The sequence below is a fragment of the Spinacia oleracea genome, chromosome 2 (genome assembly GCF_020520425.1).
Source record: "Spinacia oleracea cultivar Varoflay chromosome 2, BTI_SOV_V1, whole genome shotgun sequence".
Classification (NCBI taxonomy): Eukaryota; Viridiplantae; Streptophyta; class Magnoliopsida; order Caryophyllales; family Amaranthaceae; genus Spinacia; species Spinacia oleracea.
In genome coordinates, this window is record NC_079488.1 from 114,331,923 (window position 1) to 114,357,773 (window position 25,851).

The 25,851-nt window shown below is 38.4% G+C and overlaps 3 protein-coding genes across 3 annotated transcripts; 2 read left to right on the forward strand and 1 right to left on the reverse strand.

Annotated features, from left to right (window-relative positions):
• The first annotated feature begins 1,244 nt into the window (after window positions 1–1,244).
• LOC110786153 (transcription initiation factor TFIID subunit 8-like) lies at window positions 1,245–2,733 on the forward strand. The gene has a single exon (XM_021990716.2). The coding sequence runs from the start codon at window positions 1,370–1,372 to the stop codon at window positions 2,513–2,515; it is 1,146 nt and encodes a 381-aa protein (XP_021846408.1). The 5' UTR covers window positions 1,245–1,369; the 3' UTR covers window positions 2,516–2,733.
• A 170-nt stretch (window positions 2,734–2,903) lies between these two features.
• Window positions 2,904–12,857, reverse strand: LOC110786316 (membrane magnesium transporter). Its single transcript, XM_021990887.1, has 4 exons — window positions 12,670–12,857; window positions 12,535–12,587; window positions 12,320–12,420; window positions 2,904–3,301 (listed from the first exon to the last, which is right to left on the reverse strand). The coding sequence occupies exons 1-4, from the start codon at window positions 12,740–12,742 to the stop codon at window positions 3,208–3,210; spliced, it is 321 nt and encodes a 106-aa protein (XP_021846579.1). The 5' UTR covers window positions 12,743–12,857; the 3' UTR covers window positions 2,904–3,207.
• Window positions 12,858–16,342: 3,485 nt separating this feature from the next.
• LOC110789576 (uncharacterized) lies at window positions 16,343–20,944 on the forward strand. The gene is made up of 3 exons (XM_021997153.2): window positions 16,343–16,863; window positions 18,722–20,444; window positions 20,681–20,944. The coding sequence occupies exons 2-3, from the start codon at window positions 19,241–19,243 to the stop codon at window positions 20,713–20,715; spliced, it is 1,239 nt and encodes a 412-aa protein (XP_021852845.1). The 5' UTR covers window positions 16,343–16,863; window positions 18,722–19,240; the 3' UTR covers window positions 20,716–20,944.
• The last annotated feature ends 4,907 nt before the right edge of the window (window positions 20,945–25,851 follow it).

Genomic DNA, 25,851 nt, shown 5'->3' on the forward strand with positions numbered 1-25,851 from the left:
GGAAACTTACAAGCCCTAGGAATTTCTCTATGATAAAGACAGCATGATCTGGAGCCTAATCAGGAACTACTGTGGCCACTGGCCCGTAGTCCAATGCTACCATGAAGTTCATACGCTACCACAAAGCACACATCCATACTCAAATATCAAAACAAACTGAATGACAATAACAGAAAAATACATCTTGTAAATTATCAGAACAATCAATGAAAAGCTCCTGCATAAACAATCATCCTTAAATATAAAATTTTGTTGACAAGGATACGAAACCTAACATAAAGCTGGAACATTGAACCTAAGCATAGTCACTAACCTAGACCTTTCTCCTCCGTCAAGTTCTTACATAGACTTATCATCATAACACCACCAAGCAGCAAGAGGAGTTGTGAATTTGTGATCACCTAGTATAATACGCAGTCTGATATTTCAAAATTCGTAACTAAAGTATCTTTCTCTTACCGAAATTGGATTTCCTTATCATATCAAAGTCCAAAAACGATACTAATGAGCAATCAACAATGATTCAACAACAAATAGAGCCTCCGCAAACTACCTTGTTACACTAAATCTTGCTCATATCTAGGGCTTTATGTGGTAAACTACCTTGTTATACAACAATAAATGAAGTTCTAATTTATCCAAAAGCAATAGTCTAATTGTATTCTTTGTTAACTGGCATCGAATTTATTGTAAATGATTGGCGAAGAAGGTACAATTGATTCCAATCAGCCCTTGCACGACTTTGCTAATATGCTTTCAATAATTGAAAATGAAACATAAGAATTACTAGACATGACTTTATTTTGGAGTAATCAATACTAACTGGGTTAGGAATTGGAATCATACGCCAAACAATTTCAGTAATTTGGTATAGTTTCTAATAAAATCTGATTAAACCTAATTCATCAGCGCAAAATACTTACCAAATTAACCTTCCATATGTTCCGTCTTGCTGCAGCCTCCAAAATCCTCGCCGTCGCCATTTACATGCAGTACCTCTGAATAAAGCTGTGAAGATTTCGCCGCCGTATCGCAGTCGTTGGACGAGGAGGCGATTGTAATTCATTATTTATTTGGGCGGAAATACGCAGAAGCATTCCGACGCGGCAATAACTTATTAGTTCTCGCGTCTGGGACCTACATAAAAGTTCGTGTTCTTTTATTTTTATTCATTGAAAAGACATTTACACCCCTGAGATTGGGTATAATAACACAGCCAACCCCTCCTGGAGAGGAGAGTTTATATAATGAGTCCAAACCCTTGAATCGAACCTTCATCCTTCTTTGCGAAAAAAAAAAGAAAAAGAAAAAAGGAACCAAAAAAAATTGGGTTGTTCATAAAATCGAGAGCGATTAATTAGGGTTTTGAATGAATATGAGCAATGAAATTAAGAAAGAGATTGGAGAAGAAGATGAAAGCAGTAGACCGACAGAAAGAAGTGCAATTACAAGAGCTGAACCTGACGATTATGGTCGAGCTGTTTCGAAGATGGCAGTTTCCCAGATTTGTGAGGGTGTTGGTTTTGAAGCTGTCAAGCAATCTTCTTTAGCAGCATTATCAGATATTGCGGTTCGATTTATCTGCGACTTAGGAAAATCAGCTACTTCTTATGCTAATTTAGCTGGTAGATCAGAGTCTAACCTTTTCGACATACTCAAGGGTTTGCAAGATTTTGGTTCGATTTCGGCCTGCGAATTTTCCAGTTCTTCTGATAATAAAATTGTTAAGCAGATGTCTGATTTTGTTCGGACAGTTGAGGATATTGAAATCCCATTCGCACACCCGATTCCGCGCTTTCCTATTCCAGTGATTAAGTCTTCAAGAAATTTGCAAACTCCGAGTTTCTTGCAAATGGGTGAAACTCCGGGAAGTAAGCATGTACCTGATTGGTTGCCGGCGTTTCCAGACCCTCACACTTATATTAAATCGCCTATGTGGAGTCACCGGAAAATGGATCTTCGGATTAGTAAAGGGGAGCAAGCTAGACAGAGAAGAAAGGCGGAACGATCTTTGTTGAATTTGCAGCAACGCTTGCTTTCTAATGGTTTAGCCGGGCCCTCGGGCTCAAACTTGGGCTCAACAATGGAGGATAACCCGTTCGTTGCCCCGCCATTGCCACCCCCACCAAGGAAGAAAAATGCCTATGAAAATGGTGTTCGAGAGAGAAAGCAAGTGTTGGTGAAGGAGACCTTTGCTCCAGCCATTGATGCCTTGAAGGGTAATAATCCTGATGGGGCTTCGGCATCGGATTCGGATGCAATGGATATAGATAGGAGGGTTGTTCCGGTTCCTGTCCCCGTTCCGGTTAAAAGAAAGCCAGTTATACATTTCAAGTTAAAGGCTGGTAAGAAGATGTTGGTTGAAGATTTGGATGTAAATCTTAGGAACAAGGTTAATGAAAAGAGGGGAACTTTGATGGGAAGGGATGATGATAAAGATGACAAGAAGAGGAGAGCTGAACTTATTCTTAGACAGTCATGTATGGATAATCCACAAGAAGTTTCTCAGATGTAAATTGCTTTCCTATAATTCAATTCTTTGTAGGTATAGGAAATTTGATTAGGTCACTTTTAAGCCATTAAACATGTTTCTGGCTTTGTAGGCTGTAGAAGTTTTTTTTCTTACTCCCTTGCCAATTTTGGGACACTTGTAATACTAAAATTCTTTGACAATTGAGTCTTCTCTCATCCTGTAACTTTAAATATCCAAAAATACAAATTAATTGAGTGTAATTTGATTAAGTGCTGATGAAAAATCTGTTTGTTATGATATCTACCATTCAAGCAAACTTGTTAAGATTTTCTAAACATCTGGTGAAGTAGTACGCGTACTTCAGGAAAAGAAGACCTGTAAGAGAACTACTTAATTACTGCAAAATAATCTCAATTCTGGTAGAATGAACTAATAGAATAACCAAATCTCATAATAAGATTGTCACAATGAAGATCTGTAAGAATGTATATATAGAATATGCTTCTCCGCTGTAGTTAGAATCTATTCTGCAGGTTGCAGCTACATTTTACAGCAGTAGTAGTATGTGTTCTAGTACTGAAGCCAGACGATATTCAGTGACAAATGCAACAGACAGCGTCTTAAACTATGCCAGGAGAAAAAATGAGAGTAAAAACAAGATGCCAACTTGGAAAATCTGTAAATTGTCCCAACTCTTGTCGAAGGGAGAACTAAGGTTCCTTCAAGTGACAACCTCACAATTTAAGCTTCATATCAGAATCTGAAAGAGCCACTCTGCCTCGGTGATTGAAGATCATGAAGTCCAAGTTCTCGGGTAAAGAAACTATCCTGCAATCATTATCAAATTTCACAATATCAGCAAAAGTATAAAAGCCTGCCAGTCTTATCCTATAACAGTTAAACGCCAAATGCATCAGAAAAACCAGGTGCTACTGGGGATTGATGGCCAACCACATCTGGCACAATGACAACTGAAGGGAGAGGGGGAGATCTGTTCTACAGTTTGGTGTTGTTAGTACATGTTCTGCTTGAATAATGTGATTTTAAGTCACAATTCTCTTTTAAAAACATAAGGCTACTTTGATTCAAAAAATGGTTACTATATCTAAGAAAATCGGTGTTTAATTTATTATGGTTACTATGTGAACAATAAAGGTCACTTTATATGTAAAAAGGTGGTAGAGTATTACTGCTTGCTTTGGGTCCACAATAATATTAATTGTGGACCACGCAAGAATAATCCCTACAGTTTGATGAGCAGGAAACCTCTTTCTTTTGTGCGTAGAATAAAGTTTTTCATGGTCAAGTGAATTGGATTTGCAAAAGCTGTGAAATTCATAAAACTTAAAGAATTCTGCACAAGCGATCACCGGATGATTTTACTATACTTTCACCAAAGAATTCTGCAAACTGTTTTGGAACTCTAGCCTAGCATATTCATCAATGACTATCTCAAGAATAATGGCACAGAAGTATGTTGAGGTGATTGTTCCCACCCATCTAGCATACGCTGCAACATACCAGTAATGCCTTGATAGTTGATAGTTGATACTCTCATCACTAATCACTCAGACAGCAAAATTATTTGGAATGGAAAAGTTGCACCAGCTTAAATTTCCTGCCTATACTGTGCTATTAATTTATTATGTTCCTATAGCATACATTATGAATTCATGCTATTGTGAAATTCGGGGTGGAAAGAAAACCCTTGCGTGTGCGATGTCAATCTTTTTCCTTCCCATCCTCCAAAACACCCTTTACCCACTGCAACTATAAATCTATAAACCTTTACATCTATTAAGTCTTTGGTTTGCAGCTCCCTAGATTGAATAGTAACAAAAGTAATGTTGGTCTATCCACAAATTATTAACAGTTGATGCTAAAAAATGGATGGTTTTCGGACAAACCAAACACGTGTAGAAACTCCTAGAGTAAGAACACCACACCACCACTAGAGCTTCAGATAGAAGTCAGAACTGATGACTCATGCTGTTCCAACCCTAAATAATGGCAGACAAAAGAATCCTGAAGAACTAGATAGCAGGACAGACCACATGCCACTGAAGATAAAAGGATCCAGGGATAATCCTACAAATTATAGTAGCTTATGGCTGCCTTCAAGTCGTAAAATGATTTAAGGTTTATCAAGTTGTACCACAGATCTGGGCAAATTTCTTGTCATCTAGGCTCTTTTTTTAGTATATCGCCAGCATCAACTTCTCTGATCCTTGTTATTAGTTAAAATTAAGAAGAGTGTGCTTTGGTTTATGGAGGGTCCTTACCTCTCGAATAGTGAGGGATTGTAATAGTGAGTTTGATGTGTACTTGCTATATACAATTAATTAGCCCCTGGTTGCCTAATTTTCCTTGCTTGTTACGCTGCTTGATCTAGTTAAGTCTCCCTGGTCTTAGAAAATTGGTATCACAGCGGTGGTATTCTGGAGTAAGCGACAATGGTAGGAGCCTCACACACACAACGATCGAACACTTAGAGCAGGGTTTGGAGGATCTGCCAGCCACTCTAACTGCAGAGGTAGCTCAAACTGGCTAACAGGCGGTGGGGGTTATGCAACAAACCCTGGCCACCCAGATTGCTGAAAGTTTGGAGAAAACCACTATAAAATCGGTGAGGGGATGGCGAAGCTCTCCGAGAAGGTGGATGCGAGAGAAAATCCGAGACGAAACCCCCCAGATCGTGATTCCCGGAGAAGGGGTTTTGCTAGGTGGAGAAACAGAGAACGGGAGTTCAATGTGGAAGAAAGGAGGAGGGGATATCGGAATTACGAGGAGTATGGGGGCAATGATGGTGGTTATGGAGACAGGGATGATGAAGTGTACAAAGGCGGTTTTCAGGGCGGATGAAGTTGGAAGGCTAAAAAACTTGACTTGCTCATTTTTCAGGTACGAATCAGGACGGCTGGATTTTGAGAGCGGAGCGATATTTCTGTTTCTACAAGACTCATCGCGGAGGAGCAAATGGAGGCGACAGTTGTTTCCTTGGATAGAGAGGCACTACTATGGTTCCAATGGCAAAATCGTCGTCGACCCATCCTTCGATGGTCGGAGATGAAAGCTATGTTGCTCCGACAGTGCATGAACAACCACCGGGACAGAAGTGTAAAAGAGTATAAGAGTCGGTTTATTAAGTTGATGACTCCACTAGATGACATTCCTGAAAGCATAGCACAGGCCCAATTTACGAGTAAGTTGAAGGATGAGATAAAAAATGAAATGCGGGTTATTGGACCGAGATCATTGGACGATGCCATGGTATTGGCGGTCCAAATTGAAGAAAAGTTGAGTAAAAAAGCCAGTAAGAGATGGGAATCAAGGAGTGTTTTTACCTATGGACCCTCAACCTACCCTAACCCTACCTACAACACCACAAACCGCACCCATACACAAAAATACAATCAGTCAACCTATTCCGTTTTTTCCTCACCCTCTGTATCATCCCAATCCAGCCCAACACAAATCGGACTTCCCATAGCCAAACCTTTTGGTAAAGTCATAAGACTTAGTGAAAAAAACTCCAACACAAAAGAGGGAGGGGATTATGGTTTAGGTGTGATGACAAGTGGTCAGTGGGCCATAGGTGTAAAATGAAGGGTTGAGTGTCCTTTTGAGCCATGATGATGATGATGATGATGATGAGGTGGAATTTGGTACTTTAGACGATTTTGCTCAAATAGGGCAGCTAGAAAATCTAGAAAACCAATTGCACCCAATTGCACCTGATACCCCCTTCAACCCATAAATTTCTTTGAATTCAGTGATGAGTTTTTCAAACCCGAAAACTCTCAAAGTTGGGAGGTACCATCTATGGAGAAGCAATAGTGGTTATGATGGACCCAAGGGTTACTCATAACTTCTTATCCATCGCTACAGTCGAGCGTCTAGGTATTCCGGTCACCAAGACTTTTGAAGTGTTTGGGCAATAAGTGCAAGGTGAAGGAGAGTGCTTAGTTGTACCTCTATCTACCCTTGCCTCTTGGCAACTCGATTTGATTCTGGGAATTCAGTGGCTCGAAAAGTTGGGCACAATGATCACAAATTGGAAAATTCAAACAACCCAGTATAAGGCGGGTGAGGAGACCATCACGCTTACCGGAGATCCTTCATTGAGTAGGGTTGAGGTGTCTTTAAAAAGCCTAATCCGCACGTTGAAGAAGAATGGTGGAGGATTTATAGTGGAGTGCAACCACATGGGAGGAATGGTAGAAGACCAGTGTGGTTCGGTGGATATTCCATCATGCTTACAACCAATTTTGAATTCTTATAAACATGTGTTTCACTTACGACATGGTCTCCCTCCCTGTAGGGGCCATGAACATGCCATAAACTTGAAACATGGAGTAGACTCCGTAAGTGTTCATCCTTAATCCTTCTAGGTACCCCAAATCCCAAAAAGATGAAATTGAATCACTCGTTCACGATATGTTAAATGCGGGCATAATTAGACTTCTCATAGTGCGCTTTCAAGCCCCGTTTTATTGGTCAAAAAGAAAGATGGTTCATGGAGGTTTTGTGTCCATTATAGGCCTTTAAACAATGTCACAATTCCGGACAAATACCCTACCAGTGACTGATGAATTGTAGGATGAATTACATGGGTCTACTTTCTTCTATAAACTTGACCTGAAATCTGGGTATCAGCAGATTCGAATGAGGAAAGTGGATGTCCATAAATCTTCTTTACGAACCCATGACGGTCACTACAAGTTTTTAGTGATGCCCTTTGGGCTCACAAATGCCCCCGCTACATTTCAAGCACTCATGAACGGGGTTTTTAAGCCTTACTTAGGCAAGTTCATGTTAGTTTTTTTTGAGATATCTTGGTTTATAGTAGGAGCATGGCACAACATGAGGAGCACCACCTTCAGACTGTGTTTGGGGGTTGGCTGCCAACCAATTATATGCTAATAAAAAGAAGTGCGAATTTGACAAGAATGAAGTGGCGTATTTGGGTCACGTAATTTCAGAAAAAGGGGTGGCGATGGACCACTTTAAAGTCTCTGCTATGTCAGAGTGGGAAAGAGTGGCCTCTTCCCATAAATTTGAGGGAGCTAAGGGAACTTTTGGGACTTACAGGGTATTATAGACGGTTTGTTCAAGGCTATGCTTCCATTGCTTTTCCCCTCACACAGCAGCTCGAGAAAGACTCCTTCAATTGGACTGAGCAAGCCACTGCCGCCATCTGTTGTCTCAAGAAGGCACTCACTACAGCACCAATGCTTGCCATGCCTAATTTTTCCCTCTCGTTTGTGATAGAGGTTAATGCCTCGGGTTTTGAATTAGGGGTTGTGATGTTACAACAGGGACATCCAATTGCGTATTTCAGCAAGACTTTAGGTGTGCGGGCTAAAGTTAAATCAATATATGAAAAGAACTTATGGTTGTGGTTCTTTATGTGTAAAAATGGAGACACTACCTGCTTGGAAGGCATTTCATCATACACTCGGATCAACAAAGATTCAAACACTTGCTTAGCCAGCGATAGGTTGGTCCTAAGAATCAGAAATGGGTGGGAAAACTGTTTGGGTACGATTTGAAATAAAATACAAACTAAGGCTTGCAACAAAGTAGCTGAAAGAGTCATCCAGGAATGCAACACGTTAATGTCTTCACACTTTCCTAACTGGTCAGAGAGAGATGTTAGACGACATCATAAATGACCTAGACATACAAAAGATGACGGCTACAGTGAACAACGGCCAACCACCCCCCATCCACGGGCACACAGTGGAGCATGGAGTTCTCAAGTATAAGGGGCCTCTGGTATACTCCAGGAAACCAACCCTCACTTCTTTACTCATCCAAGAATACCATACTTCTCTCATTGGGGGGCACACTTCTTTACTCATCCAAGAATACCATACTTCTCCCATTGGGGGCACTCATGGATATTTAAAACCTACCAAAGGATCTTAGTGGTTTTCAAGGATGTCAGGTATGTCAACAACATAAAACCTTCTCCCTCTCCTCAGCCGGTTTGTTACAACCTTTATCCCTAACCTAATATGGGAGGATGTTTCTATGGATTTTGTGGAGGGCCTTCCAAAATCTGGTGGTTGGAACTCTATACACGTGGTGGTAGATAGGTTATCTAAATATGGTCATTTCATTGGCCTTAGACACCCCTTCACAGCTGCATCATGGTTTCCCAGCCACCATTGTCTCGGATCATGAAAAGGTGTTCATGAGCTTGTTTAGGAAGGAGTTGTTTAAACTTCAGGGGACCTTGCTGCACCGAAGCATAACCTATCATCCTCAATCCGACGGCCAGACTGAAGTGGTAAACAAATCATTAGAGGCATATCCGAGGTGTTTCATTCAAGGCAAGCCTAGTACTTGGGCCTCTTGACTACCTTGGGCGGAATATTGGTATAACACTTCCACACACTCTTCCACTAACTTCACCCCGTTTGAGGTTGTGTATGGCAGACCCCCTCCCCCCTTGTATAGGTATGCGAGGGGCAGTACTGTAGTTCATTCCTTGGAGGAGCAACTACTGCTCGAAGATTCTATATTGGATGAGCTCAAATTCCACTTAATGAAAGCACAAAATAGTATAAAAGTTCAGGAAGATCAACACACACAGAAGGATGGTGCAATTTGAAGTTGAGGATTTGGTGTACCTCAAATTACAGCCTTACAAACAACATTCACTTAGCTAGGAGAATGAATGAGAAGTTGGCTCCTCGCTTTTGTGGACCTTTTTTAGTCTTGAAACGAATTGGTAAGGTGGCTTGTCAACTAGCCCTTCCCCCTCAGAGAAAACACCTTGTTTTTCACGTGTGCCAGTTGAAGAAAGCAGTCGGTCAAGCTCTTGTATCGCCTATTTTACCCCCACAATTGACCGTTGACCTGGTACTCTCTCCCACTCCTGCCAGCATCATGGGAATACGCCTAAACGCTACTGCTCCCTCTACCCTTGCTGAAGTTTTGGTGCAATGGCACGACATGTCTACTGAAGAAGCAACTTGGGAGGATGTTCAATTTTTCCATGATCATTTTCACCTTGAGGACAAGGTGCTTAATTGGGCTGGGGGTATTTCTAAGTCTGCACACGCTCCTCCCATCATACACACTTATTCTAGAAGGCCCAAGGTCAAGAGTAAAAAGGTTAGCAATGATGAGGTCCCACATGGCAGCACGTGAGTAATCCAAAGAAAGATTCCTTCCCACAGATTATTCAGGCATTTGTTAGAAGGTGGTTATAGAGAGAGGTTAGTGAGTATAGTGAATCTCTCTCTCTCTCTGTAAAGGCATCCAGAAAATTAAGAAGAGTGTGCTTTGGTTTATGGAGGGTCCTTACCTCTCGAATAGTGAGGAATTGTAATAGTGAGTTTGATGTGTACTTGCTATATACAATTAATTAACCCCTGGTTGCCTAATTTGCTTGTTACTCTGCCTGATCTAGCTAAGTCTCCCTGGTCTTAGCAGTTTGCTAGAAAGATTGCAAGGAGAAGATATGAGGATGAATTTTAGCAAAGGAGTGGCCATTTTAAAAATAGTAGATGTAGAGGCAACAAATCAGAGATTTTATGATGAGGCCAAAACTGGTATATAATCAAAAGTTAAGAATAGACATCCATCGGCCACCACATTAATTATTAAACCAGCTTGATCAGCTTGATACATGACCACTCCTTGAATTGAAATTGTTTTTCTGATAAATAGCTTAATTTGAAACTGTTACGAAAGAAAATGATAAAAAGGACTTAACAAAAGGATAAAGGCCGAGAATATCAACCATACAAGAAATAGGGTAGAAGTAAAAGAAGCCTTTCCTTCTTTATCTATCCTTGGGTTGGGGGTGTTTGTATCCCGTAGTCCATGAAATATTTGTGGGAATAGATTTTCAAAGATGTTTTAACAGGTTGCAGGCAACAAGCAACCATCAACGCTTATACCACAGATTATACATGAGACATACTCAATCGAAGTGAAGCAACAAGGAAAAATTGATGGATTGGGGAACAATATGTTATGCCAGTAAGTTCATAAAGCATGATGGAATTTCGAGGAGCAAATTGGACATAGAAATTACAAGGAAGAAAACCAATTAAGAAATATTGATGATCTAAATTTTGCACTTGGAGAAAATTGGATGAATTGCTTTTATCCAAACTCCAAATCGTAGGCAAGTCCTTTCTAGGAGTTATCAGCAAGAATACATTTCTAAAAGTTTCTTTCTACCCCAGTTGGAGTAACTCTCGGGAATAGAACGGGAAATCTAGAGAGTGTTCGACAAGAAGACAAATAGTAATATGGGGTGAGTTCGGGGGAGTGCATCAGGCAACCATCGCTCCAAAGTATGCTTCCAGGAATTAGGACCATTATTGAGATGTACCGAAGTTGTGTTCAGGCATTTGATAGTCTAAAAACTACACAAACTTATGAAATCTAGAGTATTATGTGAAATGAGTTCCCACGGCACTGAACTAAAGTCACAAGATTGTTATGGAATAATTGGGGAGCATTGGGATGAACACTAGGATTCTAGAATATTAGATAATTAAGTGCTCCCGGTGAAGGAGTTCAACAGATAGTGCTTATTTGACTAGTCTTGCATACTGCTTTGTTCTTTAGCTCCTGGTATATTTATGCTACTCTTAGAAGGATACATCTTAAGTCTAACTTGTCTATTTTTGCAAGTCAAATTAGAAGAAATCACACTTAATGTTGTATATTCAGCTGTTACTCTTGCTGATAATCAAGAATCAAACAAGGAAAATTAGTAGAAAATTTGGCGTGAGGCTTTCGGAGAAGGACAAGTTATGCTTGAAGTAGAACATAGATATATAAATTGATTACGAGAAAGAGACGCGGCACGTCATTTCTTATCAACCCTAAATCAATATCTTATCCATTCCAAGTGGGAAGAATAATTTTTTTATTTAGTCATCCAAAAAACTGTAGAAAATATTTCATGCTCCGTCCCCAAAATCAGTTGTTTCTTTCAGATAGTAACAATAGCTATATAATGCATAGAAAGCTAATCAAGCTCAATTTCTGGTCATCAATCTTTACTCAACTTATCCACTAGAAATCAAAGGCTTGTGCAATCCTTCACTCCAAAAACCATTGAATGCGTTCGGATATCAACAAGTCCATGTAAAGAGGGAACCCAGTACGACATGCAAAGTCTTATGTAACAAGCTAATCACGCGTTTAGATGAGGTAATGCAGGCTTTTAAAAGGCCGGTGAAACATTAGAAAAAAGAACTACAAGCAATTCCTCCCCCCTAGAACTTCCCATATAAAACTTAGTCTTAAGGTTAGCTATTTACTATGGAGTATTCAGTAATAACGAAAAAATTCTTTTCCTGATTGTCCACGGCTCAACGCCTGCAGAAATTAAATTCGTTCTGAAGTGTAAGGGCAAAGACACACCATGTAACACTAGCACCTTCCAGAAAAAAAATTAGGAACAGCTTGAATGCTTGATCAGCTGGAAGATTAATCAATATTTATATTACCCGACTCCAGCTATCATAAAGCCTAGACAAAGGAAACAAAGAGCAAACTTTTGCAACTATCCAATCCTAAATTCCTAATAGCACATGAAGAGTATAGTCTAATCCCCCAATTTTTTTCAAATTAGACAAGCAACGCTAGAAGTGATACAATCCACCTAAAACAACAGCAGCAGCAACAAAAAAGGAACAATTTTGTTCCACAATTGGTGTAATCTCACAATATCTAATCACAATCTTAACATTAGAAACGCAACAAATCAAATTGTAAAAGGTAAACACATGGATCGAAACACTGACTGAAGGCGACAAGATCTTATACTCGAAACAATGACCAAGAAGAGCGACAGAGAGAGAGGTGGACCTGTTTTCCTCAGAAGATGGATGAATGGAGTGGAAATTCCCAGGAACAGTAAGGCCAGCGTACATACACAACAGAAACCCTAGAATCAATTCAAGTACTACCTGCATCATCAAACCCCAATTTTCAACTCCAGATCAATTGGCAAACCACAAAAAACACATCTAGAATTTAAAAATCAAATCAAAATCCAAAAATCAATCCATAAAAAGACTGACATTGATAGGAGGGCCTGAAAACTCTTCCTCCGTGATCTTCAACAATCCTCTGTCTGCCATTAATTGAATTAAAATCGTTGTTAATTTAGCAGCCGAAAAACAAAACAATTGAAGAAGGATTAAGAGTATAATTACATTGAATAGTAGAGTAGGCGGCATGAGAGAGAATGAGAACTCCGAGCAAACCCACTGTTAAACCTAAACCCATCTTCAACCTTCCTGATTATCAACTTCGAGGGCGTTTGATTGATGGAGGGAGAGACTTCTGATTTTTCACTCTCCGACGTTTTATCGCTGACTTGGGTTCTTGTTTCACTTGCCGAGTCTATTATGGACTTTTATTTGTGTACAAATTCCGAGTATATTAATAAAATCATTATTTATTATTCCCGAATTCAGTTTAGCTTTAAGGGTGAACTAGATGGTAACACCAAAAAGAAAAAAAAAATATTTATTATTATTAACAAAAACAAATAATGAAAAGGTGAGTAACGGCAGATACAAACTAATAAGGTATCACTTCAAAACGTTCTTCGTACATAATTAATCCTCAACTAGTTAATATAGCCACCAAAACCGACTTCCTTACTTCTTTCTCCACTCACCACTTCCCATCTTCACGTGGGTATATAAACAGGTTGAGCAGATTAATTCGGGCGATGATTGTATTGTGGTGATACTACTAAAAGTTTTGACACACCCTAAGTTAATCAAGTTGACATATCTAACCCGTCAAAAAAAAAGTTGAGATATCTAAAGCATACTCCATAGTTAAAATCATTGATGTTAATTTTTCAGTAATTATTGCTACTAACTAGGTTAATGATTTGATTGGTATTATTATTATTGCCATTTTAATTTAAACATTGGCCTTCTACCTCCACTTCACTTAATAAACACTCTATTATTTTTTTACGAAGTCGTATTGGCAGGCTGGCAGCATCAACACAAATACGTACACAACTTCCTCTATATCTTTTGTACACACGATAATACTTACTTTAACATTGAAAACTAGGCCAACAATTGGTGATTTTTCTTTTACACAACTCCTATTTAATTTCCTATAGTCCACCTTTAAAAGTTAAAAACGTGGGAATGTAAAGACTCAAAGAAGGGACAAAGAGTGGGAAACAGAAAGTGCACCTCTTTGTGATTTATTAACACACTTTTGCAAGCCAAAGTCAAAAGGAATCATCTATCTCAACAATGCAAGAGAGTAATAAGCCACTATATATACAAAGTCCATGCACGCCTACCAATTCCTGTTGCAATGCTACCATTTCAACTTACACTTTCTCTCTCATCTCCAAGCTAAGTAGTCATGGTTTCTCATAGGCTATTTTGTAGAGCTATTTTTGGCATTCTGTCTACCTCCACTAATCCCATTCATGCATAATTAAGCTAATACTTGGAGGAGGAAGCCAGTGTGTCAAATTAGCTCTATAAATTTCTCTTTGAAGAACTTTGATTATACACATAATAATCGATCTCATTGTTATATGCATACATAGTATATATTATTGTCTCAAGTCAAAGCGCATGCAGTCAGCACCATATATACAGGTACATTCTTCTTCCTCTTTAATGCGTGCATGCATGTATACCATACCCGTATCCATATATTGCTAGCTCCATGCCTCCATTTGTATTAGTTGAATTAAAATGCGACACAATATAATCAAGCAATTGAGCCAAAACAAAGGAGATTCAACACGTACGTGAATTTTCAGATACTCCAACACGGGTATTGTTCTTAAAGAAAAGGGCGCGCAGATGAATGCATGTGAAAGGTTAATTACGAAATTAGTTGTTTAAGGATTATTTACGGTAATACCTCTTTTAATTTGTCTAAGAGCAAGGATCACCATTTGCATGTTCTAGCTATATATAGTTCTACACATAAAGCAACCAGTCATAAATTATATTTCCAAGAATTAACGCAGATTATTTATGAATTATGATACTCCCTTCGTACAAGAATAAACTTGACACTCTAGATTAATCTAGAGACTAGAGTGTACATTGAGGATGATCTCTTTAATATGTTGAGGAAGCTTTCACATTATACGGAATTTTTTGGTGGTAATAGTCTAATATAGTACGAATTGAAGTAAATGTTTAGGTGGGGAGTCAACTATTAAGTAAAAGTGGAAACAAAAAAGCACGAAGATGGTGATGGACAGGTGTTGTGATGTGAATGGTGTGATGTAAATTTAGAGGTTAAAAATGGTTAATTAGTTGCATTGGATTCCAAGGAGCATTAACATTAGTACATTAGTGAAAGCTACTGTAAGTGCAAGTGCAACCATAAGAGGTGCAAATTACACCGCCCATTAAGTTTTACTTGTCATTATGACTTGCTTATTCTAGTATCACTATCTCCCTGTGAAGGAATATCTCAGTTGATGGGAAAGTCAAAGTTTGTTACAACAAACTAATTACACTCTTTTAATGTAAATAAAATCTATTTATCATCCTACTTTAGAAACAATTGTTTATATACTGTGATGCTTCATTTGAGGAAAGAGGGGTAATAATAAATATCTCTCTCTCTTTCTTATTCTCTCTGTTAAAGTTTTACACCCTGCTCTAACAACTACATGCATGCACTGAATTAATTCTATTAAACGTAGCCTGTTATGTATCATGGTCAATTTTCATTTTTGGTTTTTTTTTTTTTTATTTTGAAAGTTGAATGATTTAGATTGAATCATAAACTAAAAATAGACATACCTATAGCAATTAAGTTGGTTTTGAAAACTGACAACAAACACATGAAACTATTTTTTATGGTTTTCATATTTTGATTTTAGTTTTATTAAGGTGAAAACAAATAACGATACCGAATGGGCCTTTAATTGTTGGTTAATTATCGAGTCTTTGGGCCTTTTGCTCACTCTTAGCCTCTTGGTCAAATAAAATTCATGTGTACTCAAGCAGCCCAAGATCAAGCCCAGCGTGTTTAGTTGGATTTGAGTTTGAGATTTAGATGATAGGCCCATTGGTTCTATTCAACATTGATGAGCACAGCTTCAAGCCCCTTGTCTTACATCTTAATCTCCTACTTGTAAGAAAGATATGGTAGTCCATGGACTTGACTACGGACACATATGCATGATTCTTACCCTGCACCAAAAGAACACAAGTCATATATATAACTATGTAAGGGAACGGACGTTATGACATTTGTTAAATACTCCGTAAAATATGTTCATGACATCATTTATTACACAATGTCATGTTCTTTTATACATGCACATGTGTTTTGGGGTACATACTATACATAATGTCACACTACGTATTGAGCATCATACACGTAACACATTCGTGGACATGTCCATGGTCTAATTTATGCACATGCAAAACCTGGACTATATGCAAGGTAGACTACAAAGTAAATGCTTATTTGGGCTTGCAGTGTCAAGTTGATGCTCTAGCCCAAATTATATAGAGCATAGTCTTTATAAAGGCGAAATTAGGAATAAGTAAAGAGTGGTTGGCAAAAGTAGGACCTTTTTTCGTTTCTTGAGGTCAAATCCTTTTCATTTGGGCCTTTGGGGCCGCAAAATATATATGTGAAAAAGCTAGTGTCATACAAAAACTGGTTGGAAATTTGCCAAGTGATGTTTATGTAGAATAAGAATTTTGTCTATCTTGGAATATTTCTTTTCTTAGGTTATAATTCAATTACTTAACAATCAAGAATTTTGTTGAGTACTATAAGTTTTGATTATATTCCAAATCCAAATATCGAATACTAGAGTTGATACAAAATAACCATTCCAAGAAATGTGAGATGCAAACGTCGTAATCAAATCATAATGCATCTCAAAATATGCAGGATTATGTTAACTTATCAATCAAATAAGTTAAGCATTCAAAGGTCCCCCAATGTCGTCTCCCATATGAACATAAAAACTCGGTTAATAACTCAAACTCCGTTTTTTTTGTTAGCGACACCACGAACGACTTAAACATCGTCGTGGCACATCCACGATCTATCAAATTAGACCTCAAGAATGCCATGAAATCTACGTTTGAATAGCCAAGTCATTGCATTTCATGTTCTATGGGCATGCATGCCTTGAGCCCTTGATCTTCATGTTTAGTTCTGTCGATGCATCAATTTTGACAGCTGGAGAAGTTGGGCCCAAATGGGTCTATCGTATGGCCCGCATTTCTTTATTGAATTACACACTATTGGGCCTGGATCTGGATTAATAATGAATAATCTGCTGGGGCCTGGATTTTCAAAGCTATTCCACTCCACAAATAAAAATATCAGGATCGACAAGCATTAGGATTGTTTGTCCACCTAACAAAAAGGTATCGTATCATCTTCATAAGGGAAGAAACGCTTCATTTCTTTATCTCCCACTAATTATTTCAAATATAACCTACTTTATTTCATTTTCCCTAAAAAATATACTTTGTACTTGTCTCTTTGTCTGCCATTTTTAATTTTTACTAACCAAATTATCTTCCATTTATATAATTTCCTACAATCAACAACAATATATATTTATAATAATGTCAAATACGTAAATCTAATTATATTGATTTTCAAAGTGAAAATATCAAAATAATAGAGAGAATAAAATTTATCAGGGGTGTCAATGCGTCATATAACAAGGTAGAAAATAATTGTGAATAAAATAATTTAGGGGTGTTCTTTTGACGTGTATAAATGTATATACATATATGATGATTGATAATATATAAAAGTATAAAATAGTTTAGTACTAGTATAATTAAGATGGAATTGAAAACGAATAGTATGAGAACATGATTTGTAGTGTGGCTGGCCTGAGCTGGACAATAAATATTGGGTTGTAAGTTGTAAGAGAGAATAATGAAATAATTGGTTATAGAAGAAGCTTATATATGTTGAAGAAGCACACCCACACGTATGGGTAGTATAATTTATAATCCGTAATGATAATCAAGGTGGATGGTTGATGGTTGATGGTTGATTGGTATTATGGTATCTTAACTCCTTTTCTAATTATCATTATCTCTAGACAATATGATTGAGCACAGACTATCTGATGCCCTATATGTTCTTCTTCATTTTATTAATTATACATTTTGGTAGATCCAATTCTAAAGTCTCCTTTAAACTTATTCTCCTTATATCAAATTACTTTTGTCTTCTACTCCAAGTCTTTTAAGTTATCCGTAGCTTTTGCATATATACGTACGTTCAGTAGCATGCCACACATATATGCATATAAATATATAATAATATATAACAACTCATCTCTTATCAGACTGCCATGCCATAGTTAATTAATAGTTTGTTAAGTGGGTGTCAGACGGTCTTTTACATAAATTATACTCGGTGGAAGTATATAGTATAATGATTAAGGAGTACTAAAACATAAGTATGTAGAAAAGACCTAATTAATCAGAAGTATAATAGACGTATATATATAGAAGTATAAAAGAAGGAATTAGTAATAGATAATAATAGTTGATCGATCGAGTGGGAATAAAAATGCTCCCCACAAGAGGAACCTTGTGTAGGGTTAAATGGAACAATAGGCACGCTTTACTGTAGGCAGGATCCAGACAAAATAAGCCCACCCATATTTATTCGGAGTATTTATCACAATTATATGTATTAAATTTGGCCCCTATCAATTTTGTTCTCTTGGATTTTAACTTAATGGACTGTATCTTGTTTTTTTTTGGTATAACACTATAATTGTATAACTGTACATGTACGTGGTAACGTGGATTCTTTTCTCTCGTGATATTACTATGTACTCCTCTGTCCCTTAATACTTGCAACGATTTGACTTTTTGCACTATTCATATAATTCACTTTGACCTTATTTTATTTCTAATATATGAAAACAAATGTTAGTACTACGTATATAATATATTGTTGGGTTCATCTTAATATATATTTTCAAAATATTAAGATTTTTATAAGTTTTTATAATATGTAATTAAAGATATTGGTGGTCAAAGTTGTGCATTGGCAAATGTGAACAGTCAAAACGGTGCGAATATTAAGGGAATGAGGGAGTATTTATGTATACAACCTTCACAGTACGTACATATATATACTCCCCTGACTCAACCTACATCACAACATTTATAGTAGTAGTACTATTGTACGTGGTGGTAATTAATGAATTGAATACATACACTATAAACTTGTTTCCCTTTGTTGAAGGTAACTAAATGGTACGTAGAAGAAATTACTGAGCACCGGCCCCCACAAATTCATAAACGAACCTCAAAATCAGAATTGAATATATAACCATATCGAGTTGATCGTTAATTGATCACTTGCAGTCCACACCCGATCTAGTTGTGATAGATGTTATATAAATATGTTAATTATTTATTTTGTTGTATTATTTTGTATTTAAGGCATTCAGCCCTAGAATACCAAACCCTAGAATATCTTGTATATATACTGATATTATGGAATGAGAAGGCAGGGCAAACATTCTAATATGATAGATGTTATATAAATATGTTAATTATTTATTTTGTTGTATTATTTTGTATTTAAGGCATTCAGTCCTAGAATACCAAACCCTAGAATATCTTGTATATATACTGATATTATGGAATGAGAAGGCAGGGCAAACATTCTAATATGGTATCAGCAGTCTAGGTCACCTTCCAACCCTAGCAGCCGCCCACCTTCTTCTTCCTCTCTCCTTCTTCTTCCTCCTCAACTCCCATGGCTGACATTACCAAGTTGCACCCTGCAACCACAGTCACCAACATCAAGACATGTATACCTGTCATTCTCGACTATGATGGTAGCCAGTACAACAACTGGGCCACCCTCTTCAAATTACACTGTCGAGCAAACCTTGTTATCGACCACATTATCCCACCAAAAGATGTCCCAGAGACTACTACCCTCTCCGCCACCGAAGAAGCTGCTGCCAAAGCCTTATGGGCGAGACTTGATGACATCGTTCGGCAATGGATATATGGCACGATATCCAATGATCTCCTCAACACCATCATCGATCAAGACGACACCGCAGCCATTGCTTGGTCCAGACTCGTCAATTTGTTCCAAGGTAATCGGTCTGCGAGAGCCCTTGCTCTTGACGCGAAATTCACAACCACCAAACTGGTGGATTTCCCCAATGTGAAGGCGTATTGTACCCGTCTCAAGGTCCTTGCTGATAGTCTTGCAAACGTAGGCCAAAAGGTCTCTGATGAACGTCTGGTGTTGCGTCTCCTCCGTGGACTCTCCGACGAGTACAAACATTTTCGCACTACTGTCCAACAAAAGGACCCGCTGCCCTCCTTTGAGAAAGTCCGTTCCTTGCTCGACCTTGAGGAAGACAACAATGGCGATGAATTTGCCAATGACGCAGGTTCGAACACTGCCCTTTTCTCTCATCACCCTTCTACTAACTCTTCTTCTCTTAATGGGCAGCCCACTTCTTCTGATCACACCAATCACAATCGTGGTAATTCTCACCACAAAGGCAAGAAAAACCACAACCGTGGTCGCGGCGGTGGTGGAAACCGCAACCACCGTGGAGGAGCTACCGGCGGGGGCAACCGTAACCATAATAATCAGCAGCAGCAGGCACGGTCACTTCAACCTCAACCGGCTCCTCAGTCATGGTTTTTCCCTCCTTGGGCTCATTGGGGCATGCAACCTTGGGCCACCCCTCCATGCCCATATCCCACTAATGGATGGCAGCCAACAGCAGTGAGTAATCAGCAAGCCCAACAAGCAGGAATTTTGGGTGCTCGCCCTCCGCAAATGTACTACACTGCTACACAGCCATCACCCCATGCAGGGGGGTATATTCCCACTGACGTAGACCAAGCTATGCATACTCTCTCCATGCAACCACCAGACGAAAATTGGTACATGGATACAGGAGCTACGTCTCATATGACCTCTTCCCAAGGTACTCTCTCGTCTTATTTTCAATTGAGCAAAAATAATGGCATTGTTGTTGGTAATGGCAATTTGATTCCAATTCATGGTTATGGTCACAAAAATCTCCGCCCTAATAATCCCCATTTAAACTTGAAAAATGTACTTCATGCTCCCAAACTCATCAAAAACCTTATTTCTGTTCGTAAATTTACTTCTGATAATATGGTTTCTGTTGAATTTGATCCACATGGGTTTTCTGTGAAGGATTTGCGGACGGGGACCAACCTAATGAGATGTGAGAGTTCGGGCGATCTCTATCCTTTCACCACAAATTCTCAAGCCATTTCCTCCACAACACCATCTGCTTTTGCTGTTCTTTCTCCTAGTGTTTGGCACTCCCGCCTCGGACACCCGGGAGATGTTATTTTTAATTCTTTACGTAGTAGTAATCTGATTGAATGTAATAAGGCTGGGAAAACTATTTGTCATTCTTGCCCATTGGGAAAATTAATTAAAACGCCTTTTCATGATTCTATTTCGACTACTACAATGCCTTTTGATCTTATTCATAGTGATCTATGGACGTCACCTGTTCCTAGCTCTTCTGGCCATCGTTATTACGTGTTCTTTCTTGACAACTACACTAATTTCCTGTGGACTTTTCCCATCAAAAATAAGTCTCAAGTCTTTAGCATTTTTTTGTCATTTCGCGCGTTTATTCGCACACAATTTGAAAAAGAAATAAAAGCCTTTCAATGTGATAATGGTCGTGAGTTTGATAATGGTCTTTTTCATAGATTTTGTGAGCAAAATGGCATGACCTTCCGTTTTTCTTGTCCTCATACATCCCCGCAAAACGGGAAGGCAGAACGGAAGATAAAATCCATTAATAATATTGTTCGTACTTTACTTGCTCATGGTTCGATCCCACCATCTTTTTGGCCTCATGCTTTGTCCACGGCCATCTACTTATTAAACATTCTGCCGTCTAAACTTCTAGCCTATCAAACACCAACTCACATTCTGTATCAGAAGACTCCCTCTTACACTCATCTCCGAGTATTCGGATGCTTATGCTTCCCCCTATTCCCGTCTTCCCAAATTCATAAACTCCAATCTCGGTCCACACCATGTGTCTTCTTAGGCTATCCACCTAATCATCGAGGCTACAAATGCTACGATATGTCGAGCCGTAAAATAATTATTGCCCGGCATGTGTGGTTTGATGAGTCAAGTTTTCCCTTCAAAAATTTATCATCCTCTACTCCTCCCTCGTATGATTTCCTTGGTGATGAAATTTCACCATTTCGAATACACCAGTTGCACCAACAGGCCCAGTCCGCCCCTCCTCATGGGTCTGATCCACTTGTGCAACCTATTCGAACTAATGGGCCTCCTCCCTCTGTGGCCCAACACCAAAATCCACCCTCATCTCCTACCTTTCCAGAGGCTCAATCTCCTGTCCAGCTGCCTTTCCAAAACTCCTCCTCTGCGGCCCACTCTAATTCCAGCCCAACGCTGATCGTGAGCCCAGGGCGTTATCGTCCTCCTCACCAGCGTACTGGGCCGCACTCACCTAGCCCACCTACGCCTGCTCCCTCATCAGCCTCTCGCATGACTACTCGTAGTCAACGAGGCATCTTCAAACCAAATTTGAAGTACAAAGACCATGCTCTAAGTGCCTCCACAACATCCATATCTCCCATTCCCCGTAATCCGATTAATGCTCTAAATGACCATAATTGGAAACATGCAATGCAGGATGAATTTAATGCTCTAATTGAAAGTAGGACTTGGGATTTGGTTCCACGTCCATCAAATGCTAATATCATTAGATCTTTGTGGATTTTTCGGCATAAAAAGAAATCTGATGGTTCTTTTGAGAGGCATAAAGCCCGTCTTGTAGGTGATGGCAGGTCTCAGCAAGAAGGTGTAGATTGTGATGAAACTTTCAGTCCGGTTGTTAAACCAACGACTATTCGGGTGGTTCTCACTATTGCATTGTCTAAATCTTGGCCAATTCATCAGTTGGATGTCAAGAATGCTTTCTTACATGGAAATTTGAATGAAACTGTGTATATGCATCAGCCTCTGGGTTTCCGCGATCCAACTCGCCCTGATCATGTTTGCTTGCTTCGCAAATCTCTTTATGGCCTGAAACAGGCTCCACGGGCATGGTATCAGCGTTTTGCAGATTATGTGGCTACAATTGGTTTCTCTCACAGTATCTCTGATAATTCTTTGTTCACTTATTGTTGTGGCACTGACATTGCTTACATATTATTATATGTGGACGACATTATTTTGACTGCCTCTTCAGATACTCTCAGACTCACTATTATGTCCAAGTTAGCAACGGAATTTGCAATGAAAGATCTGGGCCCGTTAAGCTACTTCTTGGGGATTGCCGTCACCCGGGACAAAAATAGTCTCTTCATGTCTCAGAGTACATATGCCGAGGACATTCTTGATCGAGCAGGTATGTCACAATGTAAGCCTTGTCCCACTCCTGTTGACACAAAGGGCAAGCTCAGTGCAAATTCGGGTGTGTCATATGATGACCCAACAAAGTATCGCCGTCTTGCTGGCGCATTGCAATACTTAACTTTCACCCGACCGGATATCTCTTATGCAGTTCAACAGGTTTGCTTGTTTATGCACGACCCAAGGGTCGAACACATGGAAGCATTGAAACGCATCCTTCGGTACGTCAAAGGTACGATTGACTATGGCACTCATCTTTACAAATCATCTTTACAGTCACTCATATCATATACAGATGCCGACTGGGGTGGATGCCCGGATACTAGACGCTCCACCTCGGGTTATTGTGTTTTTCTTGGGGACAACTTGATCTCTTGGTCCTCCAAACGACAACCCACTCTGTCAAAGTCTAGTGCCGAAGCTGAGTACAGAGGTGTGGCTAACGTTGTTTCCGAATCTTGTTGGGTTCGTAACTTGTTGCTCGAACTAAAATGCCCAATCCGAAAAGCAACAATAGTTTATTGCGACAATGTGAGTGCCATCTATTTATCTGGAAATCCGGTACAACATCAACGTACCAAGCATATTGAAATGGATATTCACTTTGTTCGTGAAAAGGTTAGACGTGGTGAGGTTCGTGTTCTACATGTCTCATCCCGTTATCAGATTGCCGATATTTTCACTAAAGGTCTTCCGCGCGTACTTTTTGATGATTTTCGGGACAGTCTCACCGTTCGTAAACCTACCGCTTCGACTGCGGGGGTGTGATAGATGTTATATAAATATGTTAATTATTTATTTTGTTGTATTATTTTGTATTTAAGGCATTCAGCCCTAGAATACCAAACCCTAGAATATCTTGTATATATACTGATATTATGGAATGAGAAGGCAGGGCAAACATTCTAATAAGTTGATTTTAGTATGTGACTGAAAACGTGTACGTCTTGAACAAATGTGTAATACAGTACCAACGGAATATGACAAAGATAAACTAATTCAGGAAGTGAACCCGACCACTAAAGAAATACGTAGTACGTACTACGTAGTAGTAACTTAAAGATAATTTGTCTTTGTTAATTTCTCAAAACTACACATGCAAGGACATGTATAGTATATCATGAATCATGATCACCTACATAGTACATACCAAACCCCCCTTCCTTTAGAAACTTTATAAGACACTATAATTAGGATGGGCATACATGCAGTTAAAGAAGCGTAATGTTATGTTATTAATAGCAAGAATACCAGAATTGAAATAGGTACGTAATTATAATATGTAGGAGAACAAAAAGGTATTGTCTCCTTAGCTTGTAAAGAATTGAATCCTAATGTTGGAAATGGTTCACACTTTATCCTAACAAATTATTCAAGAGAAACGATTACAAAATATTAATATTTCTACGTACGTGGTCCCTTGACTTATATAGTACGATACCATATATTATATATATCACCATCATTAACAAATTAACTCAATTCGATACGAATTTGGATCACTAACTAATATCTTGATGAACACAAGACTATAATATGATCGAGTACGTTTTATCTCTTAAATTCTCCCACGTAAATCATGATTGATTATAGAAAAAGTTTACCTAAAAGGGCTATATTAAGAAATTTGTGTAATATAAGTCATTATAGGCTTTAAAGTCCAATTAAAGGATTTGGACCGACCTAATAAAAAGTGTTGAAAAAATACTACATGAAATTTGTTGCATGATAAGCTCTCCTTTTGTGTGTTGTGTGGAGACAGATTCATCTCATCTCAAGTCTCAACCCATATGGAATACTAAAGATGACGGCAATTATAGGCCAATTCAATGGGAAATGGAAAATGGAAAATGGAAAAGGACAGTTGGTTTGATGAAGACGCAACAACTGCTGATGAAGCCAAACCGCCAAAACCGCCCTCGCCTGATAAGCTCATTGGACTTGAATAGTTACATATAGGTGAGCTAATTGTATTTCCATAAGTTTGATCCAATAAAATCTCACCCAAAACAAAAATAATTTAAAGCTTTGGCACTATATGTATATCATATTAATATAATATCTTTTGGTTGTGGGACACTCTAATCTCTATATAAGATTTGTTGAATAGTACGTACTGTATGAGTCGTATGATAATTCTATTGAGTTTTTCGCCGGAGTATATGTTAAAAATACAACTGCGTTAGTAAAAACGTTACCATTATATACACGTACATGCATATTATAAATGAGTGAAAATCAATAATACTAATTACACACCAATAAAATGACCCATCAATTAATTTATTTATACATATGTACGTAGTATATTTTTAAGGAGGTTCGAGAAAATTACCTAATAAAAAAATTTACTGGTAGGAAACTTATTCCTTAATTCGGGGTGGTGGAGCATAAGAGAAATGGACAAACTGTAGTGGGCACTGGTGAAGAACACTCAAATAAGATATACGGACTACCAAATTAAAGTAAAAACGAAAAAGATAAATAACATATATTATAATAAGCTCGATCTCATATAATTAACGGATTTTTCATGAAATACCCCCGAATTATGGCGTAATTCACCAAATGCCCCTCGACTTTCAGTAATTCACCAAATGCCCCTCACAAATGACTTAATACCCAAAATACCCTTACTAATGATGCGCCGTTAGTCCTCCGTTAACCTAATTTTCAAATTCACCAAATACCCCTATTTTAATACTTATTTCACCAAATACCCTTATTCAGAAACTTAATTCACCAAATACCAATAACTTAAAATTACTCATTTTGATGCTCAACGGCTAGTTTTTGTGTTTGAAAATTAGCCGTTGCTTATTGTTTGCTTATAAATACTCTTTTTCTGACTGTTTATTGTAGTTTTCCTATTATTTTGTTAATTTCATATCATTTTTGTCATGAGTTTTCTTTCAAAATCATCATCCACACCCAATGAGTCCACATATGTA